This window comes from Dicentrarchus labrax, unplaced genomic scaffold, assembly GCF_905237075.1.
Source record: "Dicentrarchus labrax unplaced genomic scaffold, dlabrax2021, whole genome shotgun sequence".
Lineage (NCBI taxonomy): Eukaryota > Metazoa > Chordata > Actinopteri > Moronidae > Dicentrarchus > Dicentrarchus labrax.
The window spans coordinates 2,596,308-2,617,121 of record NW_026136717.1 but is presented as its reverse complement, the minus strand read 5'-3'; the positions used below and the strand labels follow the sequence as shown (position 1 = coordinate 2,617,121).

Genomic DNA, 20,814 nt, shown 5'->3' with positions numbered 1-20,814 from the left:
TCTTTACTGAGCTAATAAATCAAGTTAGAAGTCGGATCATTTCTCCATAACATTACATACAATCAGACTTTTTTTTTTGCAACATGTGCAGTCGCCCCCTGGAGGCCATTAGAAAGACACTTCCGCATTGGCTTTGCTTTTTGCAATAATTACATACATACAAATAATAATAATGAATTCACATTATTAATAATAAAACTAATAATTCTGGTTGCATGGTGTCAGCTATTGTTACTGCTCTCTTGTTCTTTCTTCCACTTCAATCCCAACACTGTCTCTGTCAAATATAGACTTTAAAATAATAAATTCACTACCATATTGTACCGACACTGAGCCCTCAGCTGTCAAAACGAAATGAAACTGGAGTGCAGAAAAGGTCTTGGAGAGCTTGGTGTGTGTAGTGTTGGTTGTGCAGTGAGGATCCAGAGAAACCAGAAACAAAACTGATATTTATCTCTCATGCCAGAAGGGCTGATTAAACTTTAATCAACCATAATCAAAGTGTAAATGGGATAAAAGGTCAGTAACTGAGTGAATTATTGGATTCTGGGATGAAAATGTTGATCTCCCTCCTCTAGCGAGACAAAAACTGTGCCGTGCGCGTTCTTTTTTTGTCAGTCTAAGTGGGTGGTCTGATAGAAGGAAAAGTTGGAAGTCATCCAGTTTCCCCATTTATTGTGGGCGAGGAAGACTCACACATGTTTTCATGTCAAACATCTTACCAGGCCTGCACTGGAACAACCTGTTCCTGCTGACTGCAGGCTAAATGTTAAAAATGTCTGTGTGGAGGAGTTGGTAGGTGTTCTCCTATATTTAGTAATGGTGCAGATCTGTGCTGTTCCAGTCCATTTTCATACTGTGGATTTTTATACACACATAATGTGTTTGACTAGCAGCAGGGCCTTATGGCAGCATCACCAGGTAGCGCCACCATCAGGTGAACATTTCCAATTGTGCACAATAAATATCTAAAATGAAGTTTCCTCAGTAGGTTTGTGTTCCTTTTGATTCCTCCTGCAACCCCCTTCAGGACAAGTTTCCACATTTTTAAATAAAAGCCTCAGCATGTTTCTTATGATCATGTGCCAGCTGTGTGTTCATTGTGTCTTTGTAGTCTCAAAGGGAGAATCTTACAAATTGAGATAAATGTACACACACACAAAAGTGACAGGAGTAGTTAACCCAGTCCAACCCTGCTCACTCTCTCACCCCCGTACATCTGACCAATCCCTGAATAAAGTGGGTGTAACTGCCAGATTCTCTGTTTGTAAAGTTGTTCATTGTGTAAAAGAAAAGCTCTTATTTCACTGATGATTTTTTAATTATTATATTTAAATTTTTTATATTTCATTCCACTGATTTAGCTGGTAGGAAAACTGTTGCACACAGTAGTTTTAACTGGTTATAAAACATTCTCAATTTAATACCGATGGCTCTATATGAAACTACATAAACAAACAAGACCATGGCTATATCTATATAGTTATTCTCAATGCAACCAACTCCTGCTGTAGGTTTGAATTCGATTGGATTCCCCTCGAAATTAGTGGAAATTAAGTGGTAGAAACACTACCTGGACTAAAATATCACGACAACCACTGGATGGATTGCTTTGCTTTAGTGCCATCATCAGGTCAGAATTTATTTCAGTACTTTATCGAGTGCTTTTCACACATTTCACACACATTTTGGACAAATACCTGCAAAACTAACAACATTACAATCAGCTTCAGCTGTTGTGTTTAGTGCTAATTACAGAATTTTAGCATGCTAATTTGGCTAATGTAAGATATTGAACATCAAAGACATGCTGACATTAGCTTTTAGCTCAGAGCGCCACTGCGTCTGATTACACATGCTTTACGTATGCTATTTTGGTGGACGGATTTGTTGACATGACCTCTGCCCCGGAAACAACCCAGCAGAGCTCTTTACTTGACAGAACTGGAACCGCCGTATCTGAGTATCCAGATAACCTGCTGTGGTGCAATGGCCAGGGGAGCCAATAGCCACAAGGGGGCGCTAGTCTGTTACTGTTTATTATTCACCCTCCATTGGAATGAATGAGTTCTGGTCTCCGTTAATCTGACAATGCATGTTGTGCGTGCAGTGTAAGTACAGACTGCAGGGATGTAGGGAGATCTGGATACAGTGTTGGAGGCAGGACTTGCGGTTTATCCCTCCGTGAACTTGAATGGGGATAAAATAGGGACTTTAAGAATCAGACTGAATGGATCAAATTCTGATAGGACAAGGACTTATTTCGTGGGGTTTGTGACACTGAAAAAAATGTATCAACTGTTTTATAGCTTCTTCCACAATGTCAGTTTATGGAAAAAGTCATGTGACGGAAGCTATTCCTGTCGTTACATGGTTTGGCCACTACGTCAAATTGGTTTCAAAGCAGAGCGCTCTTCCTAGGGGCTTAACAAACTATCAGAGCTGTTGGAATAGCTGTAGACCTCAGGGAATTTCATGTTGTTTGTAGACTGCCAGGGAGGAACCTCCATTATATCAGAGCTGGAGAACACTGGCTGTGAAAATAAAAGATTGCCAGACAGACAGTTGGACACAACTCAAGTAATGTATCATGCTTTAATCACATCATGCTTCCACCTCCCATCAGACACCTCTTCGTTCCTTCATGAATTGTCCTTCCTTTAAACGGAAACCGCTCTGCAGCCTGAGCTCTGCAGCACACTGGCTGCACTGCTCCAGCTGGGTTTTGTCCACATGCCACAGTTCTGGGTTCAGACCCTTTTGATTGTTTTTATATCTTTTTTTTTTTCCTTCTACACTGTTTGGATGATCCATAGCTCAACACACCCCCCACTCCTCTAATGTTTTACTGAGCCAAAACTGCTTCTTTAAAGGTCATGAGGTCAAGGCTAATAGCAGGGGAGGCCAAGCATGAACCCCACACATGCCATGAACAGCTAATTACTGTATATGTGCTGTGATACAAAAACTCTTAAGAATGATCAAATATTTCTATTGGTTCAGAGGTCAGAACTGCATTCCCTTATCAAACTAAAACCTGCGTCTCGCCATGTGGCTCTGCTGTATATTTTCCCCCTGAGATTAGCCAAAGTTGGAACATATTGTCTGTGACATTTAAGAATTCATCTGCACAGAACAGATAATTATAGGAAAGATTCTGATAAAAGCTTATCCCATTGTTCCTTTTCAGTCAGGTGAACATGAAAAATAAAATATCTTTCCAACAACGGCACAAAATAGTTTTTTTCTCTCTGTGCAGATACAGTGGGTGTAAACATGGCAACTGAGGCTGCACAGTCACTGCACCCATCTGTTAAATTGTTTTATTGTTAAATAAAAGAGGACCAAGAATTGAACCCTGTGGAATTTTCCAGTTTAACAAACAATAGTTTGTGATCCACTGTATAAAATGCAGCACTGAGGTCAAGAAGAAGAATTACAACTTATATCCTATTTAATAAGATATGCGTTGTAATTGTAAAATTGTAAAAGAGTTCTATTTAGTTTATTCAGTTTCAGAAAACCAGTGGGTGTTTAATTTCTGCAATGGGTGTGTTGCTTTTGCTTCACTCGCACCAGTGTTTTTTCTCCAAAAACCAAATCTAAAAACATTCTGTGAATATTATTTTCCATTTCTGGCAACAGATCCTCCTGAATGTTACACACTGGACCTTTAAAGTAATTTCTTCCTTGGTTTGCAGTTTATTAGATATCTAATTGGTCATCTGTCACCTTTCTCTGTGATCACTGTTTTGGTTTTACAAAGTCATTGTGATCTTTTTACTGAGCTCTCTAATGCTTCTCACGTTTTTCAAAAAGATCAAGATCAAAAAACGCAAGACTGCCGTTTTTAAAATGAGCCAACCTGGACAGCATCCTGGAAAAGTTCAGTTTTGGAAATTGTTGTCATTTTGTGGTATGGAACAGTATCTGCACCTTTAAATGGATCCACACTGGATTCATTTGTTCATGTGGCATCATCTCCAGCAGACAGCAGACCTACCAAAGGCTTCTGCACAACCAGGACAGTTTCATCTGTGAATGACTTCACTGCCGTTCCAAATGGAGACAAGAAAAAGAGAAGTGGCTGCTTAGACTCCTGGATTAATTTAAGCTATTTTCCTCTGAGAGAATGGAGCTGAGGGAGGGGAGGGGAGGAGGGGGGTTATAGAGGAAGAATGGAGCCCGGGGGGGTGGGGGGAATGGTTCAGAGTCCAGGCCAGTCAGCAGGACATCCTGTTTGAGCTTCCAAATACCATTTCCTCCAATAAAAAGGGGGAGACCTTCGAAATAATCTCCCACAGAAGAGACACAGAGACATTGATTGTCACCCTGGCACGAGGCCAAGGCTGAGGAGGAAGGCTTCCCTCCTGCCGAGCCTCTGGACAGCAGTCAAAAAGCACCTCGAGGAAGTCATTAAAGCTCAAGGTTGATGAAAAGTCTCTCCTTCCTCCTGCATCTCACCTCCCTGCGCTGTCTGAAGGCATGCTGCTCCGAGAAAAACGCCTTCTACGCTTTAGAATTATTTGCACAGAAGCAGGTGTAGCTTCCAGGGACACATGATGGAGATATATATATATATATATATATTGGCATTTCACTTTATTTGGATAGTGACAGTAGAAAGTGACAGGAAAGGCAGGGAGAAAGGACCCGGGGTCGGATTCTAATCCAGGCTGCTGCAGTAAGGACTCAGTCTTGATATGTGGTATGTGCTCTACAACCATTAGCTATGTGAAGATATAGTGGAGTCACGGTGTCATCTTCCTCTGACTGGCTAGTACTCGTTGCCTTCATTGGTTTGGTTGTTTAGGGTTAGGCACAAGTAGTGAGCTTGATAAGGGTTAGGGTAAGAATCTCAGTAGGGAGTAGGGTGGATCATGACTTCGGCATCCTGGGTAAAAAAAAATTGTCACCAGGCAAGCGACAGAAAGATTAACAAAGACAAAGTTTTGGTGAGTTTTATTTTGATTGTGTCCACTTCAAATAAAGTTTGGATTGACAAAGTGTTGGTATTTGATGACCTGGGAATAAGACTCACCAACCAACTATCTCTCTCCAGAATAACTGACCCTACCTTAAAGTCAAAGTTACACCAGGAAATTAGGGTAATATGGGTAATCATTTTACCGTTCAACTCCTTTTTCTCTTCCGAATAATAAGTACAGAAATTTGGTAGACATCTGTGGTGCCCAGACAATCATAATGACTTTGGCGATCCTCTGACTTTTCCTCTAGCTCCACTATGAGGTTCACATATGAGGTATATCTCAACAGTTATTGAATATATTGCCACAAAATTTCAGACATTCATGTTCTCCTCAGCATTAGCCATAATAACTATTGTCAAATAGTTTGGTTCATAACCAAATACTTGCACAACTACTTTCCCATCAGCTTCAGCTGAACTTTAAGTCTTGATATAATTTAAAAAGGTTCACCCCCTCTCACGAACAGGGAAATTATCTATATAGACCAAAAACTGACCAAAAAGTGTTTTGTGCCAGGCTGTAAACATGTTTATTTTGTTGGGCATTTTAATATGTGGCGTTATAGAGATTGACTCACTGCTGGAGCCAGCCTCAAGTGGCTGTTAGAGGAACTGCAGTTTTTGTTACTTCCACGTTGGCTTCATTTCTCAAAACACCAACAAAGTGGTGAGTTTGTCAGTGGGTAAAAGATGTAGTATTAACTGTCGAATAGTTTAATTGTAATGGGCTCGAAATATCTGAACAATTGGCTAAGAAAATTCACAATCACTCAGTTGTTGGCTTCATTTGCAGCCATCGAGGTTTCTGCTTGGTCAACACACTAACATTCTGCTGCCTGCCCTTAAGACAGCCTCTTTGTCTCCTGATTGGATAAAGTGTGAACAGGATAGAAAAAAATGTATTCTCTGTTTACTGCAGATAGGAGGGACTGGCAGACCCATGATACTCACTGAACACGCTATATTAATGATGTCTGTCAGAATGTAGAGCTACTGAACATTTATTTTAACAAAAAATATCACTTACAGCACTTTTAAAGAAGAAATAAAGTGCAGATTTACAACATTTGGAGGCTCCAGCTCATGTACATCAGCTGTATCAGAACTCCTTTGAAGTGTTTATTCATATTTTCCTTCGCAGCCTATTGCTGTCTCGTCCGGTGGGGAAGCTGACAGCATGAAGACCACCAAAGCCTGTCTGCAAAGAGATTTCAGCCCCCTGACCACTTGGCCATTGTCATCAAATTTGCACAGAGCTGCAATAATTCAAAGACACTTATCATATGCTTTTGGCTTGCTTGTGTCCCCCGTTTCCCCCTGTGGCCAATCGTGTTGACCTTCCTGTCAGCTCCCCTGTGGAATTCTGGGTGGCGGTGCCTTCCTCCCCTTCCCCCTCCCCCCCTCACAGAATGCATACAAATTAGCCTTTCAAATATCAGATCAAGTTATGTAAAGAACAAAAGCAAGCAGACTTCAAAGGGGAGGGACGAGGAGGGACGAGGAGGGATGCTGCACGCAGAGGCTTCAGCCAGCGCTCTCAACCGGCCCCGTCCTCAGACGCTGTGGTGGATTTGATTATTGTTTTTAACTCCTCTCCTCCTCCGCCTCCTCCTCCTCCTCCTCCCCCTGGCTCCCAGAGACCCCCTGCACCACCAAAATGGGTCCAGCCTTTTGGAGCGAATCCCAATCCCAAACCTGGTCTTTGATTTCAGGGGGTTTGGCACTGCTCCTTCTCCCCCTGCTTTGTTCCTCTTGATGGATCTAGGCGGGCCGGCGAACCGTGACCCCTGCCAGCCCACCCCGTCTGTGTGAGCGCACACACACACACACACACACACACACACACCAACAGACAATGCCAAGCCGCCACAGAGCCCAACAGGAAAGGAGGGGAGAATAGAGGAGAAAAAAAATGTCGACAAATGTGCTGAAAGCGTCTGTGAATCAAAGTCTCATCCCTGACAGAGATTACAGGCGCGGTGAGTGTCGTTGCTGCTTTCATTGTGTCTGTTCTGATAAGTTAGCCATGTGTGATGGGCGAGGAGGAGAGTCTGGACCGCTGCCTATTCAGCTGCTCTGAACCACCTGCCACCAGATGGACCCGAGTGTGAACTTGAACAAGGAAGAGAGGGGGAAAAAAAACACTTCAATTCCCAGCCCTCCCGGCAGCCGCCTCATTTTCTCTCTAACTGTGTTATCAAACCCAGCGCTGTATCTGCTTTGTAGTGTGGTCGGCGCTGAGTTGACGAGCTTTTACAGTCGCTCGCTGCGGAATATTTCATGCTGGGAACTTTTTGTGTGCTGAGGCTACAGGAAATCACTGAGAAATCTGTCATGTCATGCTTTATAAAATGCCCTGATACTGATGCATAGTTGACAAATTCTGTGTTTTCTTGTCCCTGATGCTAGGCCATTCTTCTATTAGACAGTTTACTTTGCTTCACAGAAGTAAACAACATGCTGTTTTCTAGCACATCTTAAAGTCAAGAAGGCCTCGCAACCACCTATGAAGCTTTGGCGACCCCTAGTGGGGGTTAGACCCTCAGGTTGGGATCCACTAATCAAATGTATGCCATTGATATTAATTCTCATTTATTACAACTATTCCCATCATTTTGGCCGTCATTTCTAACAGTTTCACTCACCAAACTAAGTGCGAAAATTTGTGCAGTCAGACAATCATACAGATTATCTAAACCTCTTTATTGGGGTCAAAAGTGAACGAAACAGTGAGTGCACCAGCGTTAATACTCCCTCATTGTACAGTGTAGAAAACTGTGTGCACAGTTATAGTAAGGACAGTAGGTCAACTTGAAACAGAAAGTTGCCCTTTCTAAACAGTGATGGACAGTTTCTTTGTTTCCTCCTCCAAATAAGCTCGACTAACCTCGGGTCTGGTTGTATGACTGCTCATGGTCCATCGACTTCTTTTTAGCACCATCACTGCAGTCCCAGAGCTCAGCTGTTAACTGGGTGAACACAATGTAATTATTACTGACAGAAATGATGGATGAAACTACAAAAATAAGATACTGTAATGCTAAACTGATGTAATGGATTTTTTTTTTGCCTCATTGGGCAGCAAAACTGAATAATTACATATCTTTTAGATTTGCTATCTTATTTACACATCCAGCATCCATGCTCCACTGTGTCCACCAGCTAGTCTCTAAGTGTCAGTTTGGGGTTTGCTGCTTTTAGAGCTTTTTTACTGAAAACAGCTGCCTGCTGATGTTGAATAGCACTGACACTAAACCAAAACACACTGAAACCTTCCTAAGTCCCGCCCCTTTTTGCTCTGAGCTCCAATACCAGTTGAGCAAGCCTCGGTCAGAACATCGCTTAACCTTCTCCTTGCTTGCACTTAGATATGCTATGTGCTAGGCTCGTCTATGTTGAAAAAACTTTTAAAATGGTTCAAAGATAAAAGCAACATACATTTAGTCACATCTTAAAGCTGCAGTAGGTCATTTTTTATAAAAGAAATAACTGCCAAAACTCATCTCACTGGCAACGGCAAATGCATTCTTCACTCTGTCTTTCTTGTGTGGACTCGGACTTGACTTGGACTCCCACGTCTTTGGACTTGGTCTTGACTCGGTCTCAACCATTTCTGGTCTTGGACTGGACAAAGGTGGTCTTGACTACAGCACTGGAATTGTGTCTAGGTCTGGCCATCACTCGGGGACCTGACTCTGAAACATGACACTGACGTAAAACTGAAAAGACATTATGTATCAAGGTGTGTGTCAGAAAGATATAGACCAGATACGAGTAAAGTGCATGTGTGATGGGGCTAAAACATGCAAACCTTTGGTATAGTCCTTTAAAATCAGTGGCCTCATCATTTCCTGTACATACAGAACAATATGGGACATTTGATTCACATACCTGCCAGCAGCGTCATTGTCTGTACACAAGCCCAGCTATGGAGAGGCTTTTCAGAGACAGCGCTCTTCTTCACAGACGGTAAATTCTTCATCTAACTTGTGATGACACGCTGTTATGAGCTCTGTAAAACCCATAAACGTTCAATCCATCCAGTGAGGCCAGATGTGCTAATGGTTTCCAGAGAGCACCACAGAGACCGTCCAGCCTGAAGGTAGGTAGGTGAACGCCGCTGTTTCACTTCCTGCACTTTAATTAGAACCAAATTAAAAGGAGCACCCCCACCCCCACCCCCACCCCACCTCCCAGTCTACTCTAAATTGACTTAATGGTTGAGTGGTGCCCTGCCTGGCTGGAGCTGGAGGGGGGGGGGCCTCATTAGCACTCCGCTTTTCACCAAGCCTACAAAACAAATCATCAATAGCTGAGCGGACAGATGTGCTTGTTAAAGACTCCAAAGGTTAATTATGGATCAGCCGACCACATTTTGAAGTTCATTATGCCTATTTAGACTTTTGGAGAGGTTTTAGATCCGTTCTAGTCCCCATACAGACAGTTAGTCCACAGTTTGGGTAGAAAAAATCTGGTGCAGAGATCTACAGAAGATAAAAAAAAATGTGCTAAATTTGGAGACTTTTTGACAAAAGTTTATTGAAAGGTACAGTGTGTTACATTCAGGAGGATCTATTGGCAGAAATGGAATATAATATTCATAGGTATGTTCTCATTAGTGTATAATCAGCTGAAAATAAGAATAACTGTTAGAACAAAATGGGGGTACTAGTACCCCTAGTGGTACTTTGGAGTACTGCAGGAGGTACGTTTTCATTTTTTTAATGTTCATTTAAAAAATATTAGTTATGCATAATTCCTAAAATAATTAGTTCAATAAAAACATTCAATATTCCTATTTTCATTGCAATATTGTTAATTATCTCTATGCAATGTTCCATCAATCATATCTGCATATATAAAAAGGTGTACAGTTGAAACCAGAAGTTTACATACACTGTATAAAAAGACACAATCTCTTTTTTCTCTCTGTCTGACATTAAATCAGATTAAACTTTTCCTGTTTTAGGTCAATTAGGATTACCAAAATTATTTCTATTTGCTAAATGCCAGAATAATGAGAGAGAGAATTTTTTTAGACAATGTTTTTATTACTTTCTTGAAAGTCAGAAGTTTACATACATTTCATTAGTATTACATTTTCATTAGTACCATTGCCTTTAAACTGTATGACTTGGGTCAAACGTTTTGGATATCCTTCCACAAGCTTCTCACAATAGTTGGCAGGAATTTTGGCCCATTCCTCCAGACAGAACTGGTGTAACTGAGCCAAGTTTGTAGGCCGCCTTGCTCGCACATGCCATTTCAGCTCTGCCCATAAATGTTCAATAGGACTGAGATCAGGGCTTTGTGATGGCCACTCCAAAACATTGACTTTGTTGTCCTTAAGCCACTTTGTAACCAGTTTGGCAGTATGCTTCGGGTCATTGTCCATTTGGAAGACCCATTTGCGCCCAAGCTTTAACATCCTGGCTGATGTCTTGAGATGTTGCTTCAGTATTTCCACATAATGTTCTTTCCTCATGATACTGTCTATTTTGTGAAGTGCACCAGTCTCTCCTGCAGCAAAACAACCCCTCAACATGATGCTGCCACCCCCGTATTTCACAGTTGGGATGGTGTTCTCAGGCTTGCAAGCTTCCCCCTTTTTCCTCCAAACGTAACGATGGTCATTATGGCCAAACAGTTCGATTTTTTGTTTCGTAAGACCAAAGGACATGTCTCCAAAAATTAAGGTCTTTGTCCCTGTGTGCATTGCAAACTGTAATCTGGCTTATTTATGTTTCCTTTGGAGTAATGGCTTCTTCCTGGCAGAGTGGCCTTTCAGCCCATGTTGGTACAGTACTTGTTTCACTGTGGATAATGACACACTCTTACCAGCTTCAGCCAGCATCTTCACGAGGTCTTTTGCTTTTGTTCTTGGGTTGATATGCACATTTCGGACCAAAGCACGTTCAACTCTGGGACACAGAACCCGTGTCCTTCCTGAGCGGTATGATGGCAGGACATTCCCATGGTGTTTATACTTGCATATAATTGTTTGAACAGATGAACGTGGCACCTTCAGGCATCTGGAAATTGCACCCAAGGATGAACCAGACTTGTGCAAGTCCACAATTCTCTTCCTGACATCAGACATGACATCATCATCTGGGCTTTCCCAAATTGTTTAAAGGCATAGTAATCTTAGTGTATGTAAACTTCTGACTTTGAAGAAAGTAATACAAAATTGTCTAGAAAAAATCTCTCATTATTCTGGCATTTAGCAAATAGAAATAATTTTGGTAATCTTAAAGGACCTAAAACAGGAAAAGTGATTGTCTGATTTCATGTCAGACAGTGAGAAAAAAAAGCGTATGTGTCTTTTTATACAGTGTATGTAAACTTCTGGTTTCAACTGTATATAGTGCACACTCTTATTTTCTATTCTATTACTTTTTCTTATCTGTTGTGTTGTATTTTGAGCTACTGTAACAAGCACATTTCCTCAATGTGGAATCAATAAAGTTATCTTATCTTCTCTTATCTTACTGTCGTAAACTGCTGTAACACCTGCAGTTGCCTCAGTGAAGCACAAGCACATGTTTCTCACTAAGTGCAACTTATCCAAAAAAGGCTTATACTGAGCTGTTTTTATCTGGGAGCAGGTTCTCTTCTACGGAGTCCCCAGACTCACTGTGGCCTGTTTGTATTGTCATTGATTCCACCCCTTAGTACCCCCTAATGGGGCCCACAGTAGCACTGTATTTGGCTGTTGAACAGGCAACACTGGGAATTTTAAAAGCTGATGTTGTATTTATGTTTACCTTACAGCTTTTTTGTAGCAATAAAAGTGTCAGAGCGTTTCTGAAATCATTTTAAAATCATGTGTGCATCTATGTGTGTGTGTGTGTGTGTGTGTGTGTGTGTGTGTGTGTGTGTGTGTGTGTGTCATTCTAAGTGCAGGTGTGTGTTGTCTCTGATTAGTGCAATGTGTAAGTGTTAAAATGGGGAAAATACAAGTTGGGAGCACTATATGCTGATTTAATCAGAAACAATCACATATATCAATATTTGCCCGTGAATGCTCCCAAATAAAGATATTTGATCTCACAAACATTACATTATTGTGACACATTAGTATAGCATTGAATAGAAATATCTAAAGGTGGCATTAGAAATACATTGTTTTATTTCCAGCTCTTCAGGCATTTTCCAAATACATGTCTTTTTAAATAGAACTTAAGCCTGTCACTGAGTCTAAAATGTGGCCATAACACAGCATTAAATTAATTTAATAATCAATTTCCCTTGCTTAACAAGTAATTAAAAAAAACTAAATTAAAGTTTGACAGCATTTGACACCAAACTGGGGTGGCAAGGCCTCTAGATCTGCCCCTGGATGACATAGGCTATTATATAGTTAGGTCCATATATATTTGGACAATGAGGACACAAGTTCTGTTATTTTAGCTGTTTACCAAAACATATTCAAGATACAGTTATATAATATAAAAATATATATATAATTAAAGTGCAGACTCTCAGCTTTAATTTGAGGGTATTCACATCCAGATTGGAGGAAAGGTTTAGGAATTACAGCTCTTTAATATGTAGCCATCTCTTTTTCAAGGGACCAAAGGTAAATAAAGGTAATTAACTCAAAAGCTATTTCATGGGCTGCATGGGCTAGTCCCTCGTTAACCCATCATCAATTAAGCAGGTAAAAGGTTCTGGAGTTGATTCCAGTTGTGGCATTTGCATTTGGAAGCTGTTGCTGTGAACCCACAACATGCGGTCAAAGGCGCTCTCAATGGAAGTGAAACAGAGAGAAACCTTAGGCTGCAAAAAAAGAAGAGATCCATCAGAGAGATAGCGGAAATGTTAGGAGTGGCCAAATCAACAGTTTGGTACATCCTGAGAAAAAAAGAGCGCACTGGTGAGCTCAGGAACTCAAAAAAGCCTGGACGTCCACAGAAAACAACAGTGGTGGATGATCGCAGGATCCTTTCTATGGTGAAGAAAAACCCCTTCACAACATCCACCCAAGTGAAGAACACTCTCCAGGAAGTAGGTGTATCAGTATCTAAGTCTACGATAAAGAGAAGACTTCATGAGAGCAAATACAGAGAGTTCACCACAAGGTGCAAACCATTAATCAGCCTCAAAAGTAGAAAGGCCAGATTAGATTTTGCTAAAAAAACATCTAAAGGAGCCAGCCCAGTTCTGGAATAGCGTTCTTTGGACAGATGAAACTAAGACCAACCTGTACCAGAATGATGGGAAGAAGAAAGTATGGAGAAGGCTTGGAACGGCTCATGATCCAAAGCACACCACATCTTCTGTAAGTTTTTTAAAGCAAAGAAGTGGAATATTCTGCAATGGCCGAGTCAATCACCAGACCTCAACCCGATCGAGCATGCATTTCATTTGCTTAAGACAAAAGTTAAAGCAGAAAGACCCACAAACAAGCAACAACTGAAGACAGCTGCAATAAAGGCCTGGCACAGCATCACAAAGTAGGAAACCCAGCGTTTGGTAATATTCATGGTTTCCAGACTTCAGGCAGTCGTTGCCTGCAAAGGATTCTCAACAAAGTATTAAAATGAAAATTTTATTTATGGTAATGTTAATTTGTCCAATTATTTTTGAGCCCTTGAAATGAGGAGACTTTGTTTAAAAATGGTTGCAATTTCTAAACGTTTGATAGGATATTTTTGTTCAACCCCTTGAATTAAACCTGAAAGTCTGCACTTCAATTGCATCTCAGTTGTTTAATTTCAAATCCAATGTGGTGGCATGCGAGGCCAAATCATGAAAATGGTGTCACTGTCCAAATATTTCTGGGCCTAACTGTAGATGCTGGCTCTCTAACCTCTTTCAAAAACAGTGTTGTTTGTTGCTGCTTGTGTTGTATCCCGCCATTTCTGCTGGTTATTGTACCTCACATTGATAAATCCATGGCACTGTCAGTGGTGTTCACTGTAATCTACATTCCCCTTCCTTCCTCCCTTCTGTCTCAGGACACCGTCAGGGCCTATCATAAAAAAATAAAAAAATAAAAGTCAACAGTTCTACTTTTACATCTGCCTGCCAACTGATATTATTCTGGTTGGGAAAGCGCTCACTACTGGCGGTGTCATTTTTGCTTGTAATGTATTTTTGCTGCTATTGCTCAACCCAGATAATTTAGTTATATTCTTCATTACAGTGGCAAACTACCAGTTATACATTTAAACTTATACTAAAATGAATGTCATGTGTTGCATCGGATCGGTCTAGACCTGCTCTATTTGAAAAGTGTCCTGAGATAACTTCTGTCATGAATTGGCACTATACAAATAAAACTGAATTGAATTAAGAGGGTGTACAGGAACCCCCAGTAAAAACATGGTAATTTCCACCACTGCACCCAGTGCATGCTGGGAAGAGTTCTAGCATCATGGAACCCTCAATAAGACAAATAAAGATGTTACACCACCTTTTGGAATTAAAAAAAAGTAAACTGAGCTGACCCCTTCTCATGATTAAATACGACTGACTTTCAGCCGCTGTGGGTTTCGGTGCTGTCGCATATGGGATCAGTTTACTAATTATTCCTCTCATTATTTCCTCATAAATGAGGCACAGTGAGCAGTGCACCCAGGTAGTGTTTGGACTCATTTGTCCAGTTAAGGACTTCAGTCTCTCCTGCATGTTTGATTAGTTTGGACAAGCCAGCAAAGAGCAGCTCCAGTGCTGCGTGCAAGCCAAGTCTGTGTCACGCTGAAAAGTTTTCTTAATTATTTTTAAATGTCACATCTGATTTCACTTACACAAAGGGTGGAAAGAAAACAATTTTTATTTTGCAAAGTCCTTAAGCTTTTGTGCTGACACATAATTAACAAGGAATCTGTGATTTCCTTCCAATTTGTCTCAAGATTTTGAAGACTTACAACGAGCAGATTTACATTATAGCCTCAGAATTTAAAGTTGCACAAAATAACTTTCTCTCATATTCTCTGAAACTTTCACTATATCCTGACAGTAGTACGCGAGACAGATAATCTGTGGAAAAAATCAGGTTCTGAACAAAAACAACCAATCAGAGTCGAGAAAGATATAAAGACACTTTTGGTTGGATGCCAAAGAAGATGGTTGATTGTTGAGCCTCATTCCCAGGGTCCCAAAGTGTCCGCATTAAACTCCCTATGAATGAAACTCAACGTTGAACTATCTTTCTTGGTTCTGATTGGTTGTTTTCATTCAGACATGGTGGATTCTTGCAAATACCATTAGGAGCACTAGGAGGAGTCAGAGGAACCTGATTGTTTCACAGATTATCTGTCTCATGTACTACTGTCAGGATATAGTTTTTCTATACTGCAGCTTTAAGTTAAAATAAAAGGACATATAAAACTCATGGAACAGCCAGAATGCTTTCTTTCTGAGAGCAAAATCAGAAGACATCATGTTTGTGTGTTGAGTACTGAGCTGGAATCAGGACCTGATTAGCTTAGACATAAAGACTGGAAACATGGGGAAACAGTTAGCTTTTGTAGTAGTTTTGTAGAAAATGTGTAGTCTTGTGCTGCTGCCACCAAGGGCTGTTAAAGCACAACGTGTATCTCTGCATAAAGCCTTGGTGTCTCCAGTGGGAGCTGTGAAGTCTGATAAATGCCCTCAAGTGACGTCACTTGAGTCAGTGTCGGTTGTGGCTGGAGAAGTTTATTAGTTTGTGTGAAGTTAGAAAGAAGTGAGCTTACCTGACCTCCGCAGCCTGCTGCTCATCTCTGCTGCTGGCTAGCAGCTCATGGCTACATTACCCGCTATAAACATATACTGTAAAACCAGATTTCAAATTTTTAGGTAAACCAAACTCCATTTTGTAAGTAAAAAAAAAAAAAACATTCTTGATCAAGTAGCTTTAGTAATTTTAATTGACACTGACTTAATTTTGTCATTTTTATTTGTACTGTGAAAACAAAATACACAGTAAGAAGCTCTTAATCAGGAATGTTTCTCCTTTTTTAAATTACAGAATTGAGTTTGTTTTCCTTAAAAGAAATTATGTATTCAGAGTTAAATTAACTTATATGGTTTTACAGTGTAGCATACCTGAATATCCTGAACTGTCTGTGATCAGGTTGTATTGTGGGTAATAAAGATCGGTATGCGTTAGTTTTTTATAGTGCGTATGTCATATAAAGCACCCACAAAGTGAGTCTACAACAAGACGGCATCTATCCATTGTACTGTAACTGACTACTGAAACTACAGTGGATTTCTGGTTAATGAAGTCCAATAAATACTTTCTTTTTATAAAGTGCAACATTGGTTAATTCCATGTGTATGAGTCATATGAGTGTGTATGTCTATCTGAAGTGCAGCTTCCGGTTTGCCATCTAGTTTATAATAAGTTGGAGATGGTGTTGTCCCCATAAATCTGCCTGGACACCAGTGGTGTGCCCTCTACAGTGGTGAGGACGCGGCTATATGTGCCCTTTTTTTTTCTTTCCGCCCCTGCCAAAAGGTCTGTGCACGCCACTGCTGGACACACACACACACACACACACACACACACACACACACACACACACACACACACACACACACTGCAGATGTCCATCCCATATCACTCCTCTGTCTGGGATCAACCTGAACATTTACCTGTGAAAGAAATGGCTCGTCATTGTTTAGGGTGTGGTTACTGATGCCATTCCTTCACAGAGGAGACCTTCCCAAGAATGAGTCTGTTGAGTGATAAATACAGGCGCTGACTTTAAGTTATATAGGTTCCATATATCAGAATAACAGAGGCCATGGCTGGAGGCTGGTGGTGGTGTTATAGTGCCATCTAGTGGTTATAGAAACTGTTATGGTTCAACAATGGCTGAAGAGGAAGTTTAAGATTGTACTCACAAACCTTCTCTGTCTGGACCCATGGGTGAATGAGATTTGTGTCCTTTAAATGGTGTTCTTTAATGAATTTTGGTCCATGAGCACATCTTAAAGCTGCAGAAGACCCACCCAGCCTGAACGAAAACAACCAATCAGAGCCATGGAATGTAGTTGATTGTTGAGTCTCATTCCCAGGATGTCAAATACAGAGGCTTTGGGATCCTGGGAATGACACTCAGCTATCTTCAAGCCTCCAACCCAAAGCATCTTCATATCTTTCTTGGCTCTGATTGGTTGTTTTCGTCCAGGCCCGGTGGATTCGTGCAAATGCAGATTCACAGATTATTAATCTCATGTTCTACTGTCAGGATATAATGATTTCAGCAAATGTGAAAAGTGCAGCTTTAAATTCTCAACCTAGCCAGGACGTAGTGAAAGTTTCAGAACATATGACAGTTATTTTTATAAGTTACCTACTGCAGCTTTAAAATCTGTATACAAAACTCTTTTCAGTTGATATCAAATAGAACTTCTTAGTAAAATTATCCAATTATTCAGGTTATATTTAACCGATAAAAGTTCCTTAACACTGGATGATAGAGTTTTATATTTAAGCACTATACCCAGAATTTCTAATCTCTAATCTTTGATTAAAGCATCTTTTGATTGCCGTTAATACTTTAACTACTGCATTTCTAAATGCTGTTTCAATAAACAGATCAATAAATCACTAATTTAACATATTGAAAATGCAACTATATCCCTACACTGTTCATGGTACAGTTTGTTTACTCTTAAAACCAGAATGCAGTCAAACTGCCTTCATGCAATAAGCCATCCATACACAATATGGAAAATGTTCTGACCGTGCCAGTCCAGTCTTTATTCAGGAATCCAAAAGTTACTACACGGTTCCCCCCCAGTTCATTTCAGTCCACTGGTAAACTGATATAAAACATGCTTTGCAAACCATGCAACTACATGAGGCTGAAACTGATGGTTAACATGCTTAAGTTAGTTCTAAGCATGCCATGACTCCTAAGCTGTGGTTGTCATTTAGGTTTTTGTGGACCCAAGGTGGGATTCATTCCAACCATTAAAGCCAAACACATGTACGCCACACTGGAGTAATCAACTGAATACTTACAGCGTAGAAATGAAACAGCAAACAAGGCCCATGAAAACGTATGAACTGAAAGAACAAACTGCAAACGCCCGATAAGAGCTTTATTAAAACACCACTTTTAAACATAGAACGCCACAAAAGCAAGTTTCAACACAAAAACTGCAGCACCAGGAAAAAAAAAATAAAATAAAATAACACAAAATGAGCTTCTCTGAAGCCACTTTTAAAAAAATACCCCAGGTGAGTAGATGCAAGCTCAATACAAATCAATCCTAAAAGGTGTTCTAATCTAAAGACATTTAAACACTTCTTGATGCAGACTTCAGAGCACTTCAGGTTATACAGTCTTCTGCTGGCCCTTCTTTCCAATCAGAGACTTGTGGATGTGAGGGATCACACCTGGGAAACAAAGGACAGTGGATGAGCCGTGAAGTCACAACAAAAACAAAACACTTGCCGTTTAAGTTGGTCAACAATATGAACATTTTTTATTGCAGGTTAATTGTGATCAAGTAAACTGTATGGCTCTAATGGTAAAATAAGTGTGTGCGGTTAGTGTTGTCACCTTGGCCTCAGGGATGCCATTTGCCAGTTTCTCATTGATTATTTGAAAATCAACTGATCTGTTATTTACAACATTCATGCAAACAGTTTCCTTACCTCCACCAGCAATAGTCGCTTTGATAAGTGAATCCAGCTCTTCATCTCCTCTAATGGCCAGCTGCAAGTGGCGTGGGGTAATACGCTTCACCTTAAGATCCTTTGATGCATTTCCTGCCAACTCCAGTACCTGAAAGAGGGCCAAGCTTTTACACATTTACATAGGCCACAATACAGGGACTATATGTAGGGACAAGGTGCGAGATAAATGGACTAACCTCAGCCGTGAGGTACTCCAAAATAGCCGCGCTGTACACCGCTGCAGTGGCTCCCACTCTGCCGTGGCTGGTGGTTCTGGACTTAAGGTGTCTGTGGATACGACCCACCGGGAACTGAAGCGACAACAGAGAGACGACATTAGCGCGGATGAATAACGGGGTTCAGTGGCCTGTCGGTGAGAGACGGCGGCCAGCTGTGTAACCTCTGCTACGGCTGCTTGTTAGCTTGCGTTAGCACAGCCGAGTAAATGAATGAATCTCAATGGGACGAACCTGCAGCCCTGCTCTCTGCGAGCGCGAAATGGCTTTCGTCTTGGTCTTCCCGGAGTCTTTACCTGCCTTACCACCAGCCTGGAAAACACCAATACTGTTAATGAGTTTGCAGCCGCCATGTTGTGTATCACTGCGAAATAACATTGATTAAGGGTGGGCAATTTAACCGCCTATTTTAGCATTGTTACCATTCTCTCGCAGCCAATAACGGTTAGCTAGTCTGCTATGCTACTACAACAGCTACCGCTAGCGGCTAACAGTTAGCCGATAACTGAAACGCACTGGTTGCTACATTTATTGCCAACGAACCACTATCATACACGGTTTATCGTTCTTATATGCCGCTAAGACGACATGACATACATACCATATTTAAAATACACAAATAATTTCTGACGCTGCAGCACAGAAAGGAGTTTCTTATCGCCTAGTACCGACTCTTGGTTTGAACTACAACCCCCGCCTCCAATTGTCCGTAATATATAGCCAATGTCTATCCGGGTAACAGCAGGTAGAGCACCAGCCAATCATATTTCGTCATGCGTTTCCTGCCTCGGCGTTCGGCCAATGAATGAGAACAGAACTCACTTTGCGGGAAAAGTGGTACATTTCCGTTCAAAGTAATGATGGGTAATGTAGTTCCGACATTTAGATGGTGAATTCCTATTGTCTCATTCTCTTATAAAAGAACAAGATAGTATTAGATAAGTTAGTTAGTAGTAGTAGTTTTCTAACAATATTCCTTTATTTAATTTGGATTGGAAAAATAAATAGAATCTGAAGTTTTGAATCATCAGGTCAAATTATTATGTTGACTGAGAATATGGGCAAAATTTGTTTGTTTGGAAAGCTTCCATTTATTATTATACTGTAGGAACCATGACTGGAAAAATGCTCACTGAACAATCTAAATGACACAGTGGACTGTCAACATGTGGTCCATTTTATTTAATTCAATTTCAATTTCAATTCAGTTTTATTTGTATAGCGCCAATTCATAACAGAAGTTATCTCAGGACACTTTTCAAATAGAGCAGGTCCTTATAATTATCCCACTAGTATCAAAGTATCCCACTTTTGACTATGACTAAAAATTAAGTTTCCTTGTCAAATACGCAATGTCCTTACCAGAAATGTATTTGCATATGTACACATGATTTCCTGCGTTTGGTTTCAGGGGGGTGCTTTTCCTGTTTTGCGAAATCTTCTATTTAAAACTTTGTTTGCCGAAGGCTAAAAGAAGTAATTTGATGTACTGCTGTCACATCATTATAGTACCTGTTTACTCTTATACCGTCTGCAAACCTTCCTCTTTTTACAGGGTCATGCTCCATCCATCCATCCATCCATCCATCAATCCATCAATCCATCAATCCATCCATTCATTCATTCATTCATTCTCTTAACTGAAGACAGGAAGGTGTTCCTGACTACATTAACTGTGGTTTCACAGTTTATTATTGTGTTGTAGTTTCTTACTCTGGCCACATGGGGGCAATGAATGCTCATGATTCTACATGCAGACTTCGCTCTAAATAAACTCAATCAACCGCCATCAACCCTACTCCTTACTTATAATCACAAGTTATAGAGATAAATGTCATGTTTTTGATGCAGAAAATGTCATTGTTGCTACAGAAGTCTAGTTTCATTAAGACATTTTAATAATTTTATCAGTAGTGCTTAAGATATTAGCCTTTTATTTGTACTGTAGCTCCATAGTCATT

General features: G+C 40.5%; 1 protein-coding gene across 1 annotated transcript; it reads right to left on the bottom strand.

The window, feature by feature from the left end:
• Positions 1–17,662: 17,662 nt before the first annotated feature.
• On the bottom strand, positions 17,663–19,584 carry LOC127379235 (histone H2A.Z). The gene is made up of 5 exons (XM_051428604.1): positions 19,455–19,584; positions 19,088–19,165; positions 18,815–18,928; positions 18,597–18,726; positions 17,663–18,335 (listed from the first exon to the last, which is right to left on the bottom strand). The coding sequence occupies exons 1-5, from the start codon at positions 19,455–19,457 to the stop codon at positions 18,274–18,276; spliced, it is 387 nt and encodes a 128-aa protein (XP_051284564.1). The 5' UTR covers positions 19,458–19,584; the 3' UTR covers positions 17,663–18,273.
• Between the last annotated feature and the right edge of the window lie 1,230 nt (positions 19,585–20,814).